General features: G+C 62.2%; 1 protein-coding gene across 1 annotated transcript in view; it reads left to right on the top strand.

Moving 5' to 3' along the window:
• The window catches only part of MUC5B (mucin 5B, oligomeric mucus/gel-forming), a 36,688-nt gene that overhangs the window by 22,464 nt on the left and 11,425 nt on the right, over positions 1-2,799 (top strand). Inside the window, exons 34-35 of the mRNA XM_010837805.1 lie at positions 2-2,552; positions 2,685-2,791. Of these exons, the coding sequence (XP_010836107.1) occupies positions 2-2,552; positions 2,685-2,791 (2,658 nt within the window). The remainder of the gene's footprint in view (position 1; positions 2,553-2,684; positions 2,792-2,799) is intronic.

Genomic DNA, 2,799 nt, shown 5'->3' with positions numbered 1-2,799 from the left:
GGCCACCACAGCGTCAGTGCCCATGGCCACCACAGCAACAGTGCCCTCGGCCACCACCTCTACTGCCACCATCTCTACAGCTGCCACCTCCAATGCCACAGCTCCCACTGCCGCGGTTGTCACTGCTACAGTGCCCACTGCCGCCATCTCCACTGGCACAGTCCCCACTGCCTCTGCTGCCTCCAGCACCACCTCCACTGCTGTGCCAACACCCACACAGACCAGAACACAGACGGGGAGCACAGTGGTTACCGGGTCCCCTGCCAGCAGTGCCACACCAGTGCCTGCCCTTTCCACGCGACTCACGACCCAAGTGACAGCCTCCAGTCCAGGCCACACAGGCACACACCCCACATCTCCGCCAGGATCCACAGGGTCCACCTCCCCGGGGACAGCCACGTCGGTCCTCCTGACTCAGAAAACCTCCCAGGGGCCCACCTCGGTGTTGGCAACAACTCAAACCTCCACAGCTCGGCCGCCAACAGAAATAGCACTGAGCACAACATACACCCGATCCACCCAGCACCCCGAGACCAGCACCCCAGCCCCCGCTACGGCCACCACTGGGGCCACCACCAGCCAGGGCGTGACCAGCTGTCAACCCAAGTGCGAGTGGACAGAGTGGTTTGACGTGGACTTCCCCAGCTCAGGGGTTATGGGTGGAGACATAGAGACCTACGACAACATCCGAGCTGCAGGCGGCAAAATGTGCCAGGACCCAGAGAAGATTGAATGCCGGGCAGAGAACTACCCTGAAGTCAGCATCGACCAGATCGGGCAGGTGCTCAACTGCAGCCTGGAGACAGGGTTGGTGTGCAGGAACGAGGACCAGAGAGGGCCTTTCACCATGTGCTTCAACTACAACATCCGTGTTTACTGCTGTGATGATGTCCGACACTGCCCCACCACAGCCACCCCAGGCCTCCGGTCCACTTCCCTGCCCCCTGGCAGCTCCACAGCAACAGGGCCATGGCCCCCAACCTCCACCACGACCTGGCCCCCATTCTCTTCCTCCAAGGTCCTGCCCATGACCCCGAAGCCAACTTTGACTGGTGCCCCCTCCACAGTCACTGTGGTGACTTCCCACATTCTTGAGTCCACCTCTGTGACCAACCTGCCCCCCAGCCCAGTGATGCCCACTACCAGGGCCACCACCCACACCCAATTCCTGCCACCCACAACCTCCAAGGGCATGACACAAATCACAGAGCTCCCCACCAGGCCCTCTGAGACCACGACCAGACCCCCAGTCACCACACTCAGCATAGGCCAGGCTACCTCCCGCACAGGGGTGGGCACCAGAACCTCCCTATCCCCTCCGGGGCCTGAGCCCAGCACCTCCTCACTGGGCACTACCCTGGGCCCCACCACCACCACCACCTCTATGGCCACTTTGTCCTCCCCAAAGACCCACACCTCTGGGACCACCTTGGTCCCCACGTCCCCAGGGACTGAGTCCACCACCTGTGAACGTCGGTGTGCCTGGACAGACTGGATGGACAAGAGCTACCCAATGCCAGGGGCTTATGGGGGGGACTATGAGACCTATGCTAACATCCAGGCAGCCGGTGGGGCTATCTGTGAGCAGCCTCTGAAGCTGGAGTGTCGGGCTGAGGAGCTGCCGGACATCCCCCTGCCGGACCTGGGCCAGGTAGTACTGTGCCAGCTAGAGGTGGGCCTGGTGTGCCGAAACCAGGACCAGAGTGGCCAGATGTGCTTGAACTACCAGATCCGCTTGCTCTGCTGTGACAAGAGCTACTGCCCCAGCACGGCCATCACCACCTCCACCCCCACCAGTGAGACAGGACTGTCCTCCACAGTGACCACAGGGAGGGTCTCCATCCCCACGAGTGTGACAGGACCTTCCTCCACGGTGACCACTGAGAGGGTTTCCACCCCGATGAGTTTGCCAGGACCCTCCTCCATGGTGACCTCAGGGGTGGTCTCCACAACCACAAGTGTGACGGGACCCTCCTCCAAGGCGACCACGAAGAGGGTCTCCACCCACACCAGTGTGACTGGGCCCTCCTCCATGGTGACCACCAAGAGGACCTCCACTTCCACCAGTGTGACAAGACCCTCCTCCACAGCGACCACAGAGAGGGTCTCCACCCCCACGAGTGTGACAGGACCCTCCTCCACAGCGACCACTGAGAGGACCTCCACCCCCACGAGTGTGCCAGAATCCTCCTCTACCGCGATCACGGAGAGAACCTCCACCCACACCAGTGTCACAGGACCCTCTTCCACGGTGACCACGGAGAAGGTCTCCACCCCCACCAGTGTGACAGGACCTTCCTCCACAGTGACCACAGAGGGGGTCTCCACCCCCACAGGTGTGACTGGACCCTCTTCCACAGCGACCACTGAGAGGACCTCCACCCCCACCAGTGTGACAGGACCTTCCTCCACAGTGACCACAGAGGGGGTCTCCACCCCCACGAGTGTGACTGGACCCTCTTCCACAGCGACCACTGAGAGGGTCTCCACCCCCACGAGTGTGACAGGACCCTCCTCCACAGCGACCACTGAGAGGGTCTCCACCCCCACGAGTGTGACTGGACCTTCCTCCACAGTGACCACAGAGGGGGTCTCCACCCCCACGAGTGTGACAGGACCCTCTTCCACAGTGACTACTGAGAGGACCTCCACCCCCACCAGTGTGACGGGTCCCTCCTCCATAGCAACCACCGAGAGGGTCTACACCCCAACAAGCATGCCAGGACCCTCCTCCACGGTGACCTCAGCAGCAGTCTCCACCTCCACCATTGTGACAGGACCCTCCTCCATGGTGACCAC

Source organism: Bison bison, unplaced genomic scaffold (assembly GCF_000754665.1).
Source record: "Bison bison bison isolate TAMUID 2011002044 unplaced genomic scaffold, Bison_UMD1.0 scf7180017864080, whole genome shotgun sequence".
Classification (NCBI taxonomy): Eukaryota; Metazoa; Chordata; class Mammalia; order Artiodactyla; family Bovidae; genus Bison; species Bison bison.
Note: the sequence above shows the minus strand (reverse complement) of the source record. Positions and strands in the feature narration are given on the sequence as shown.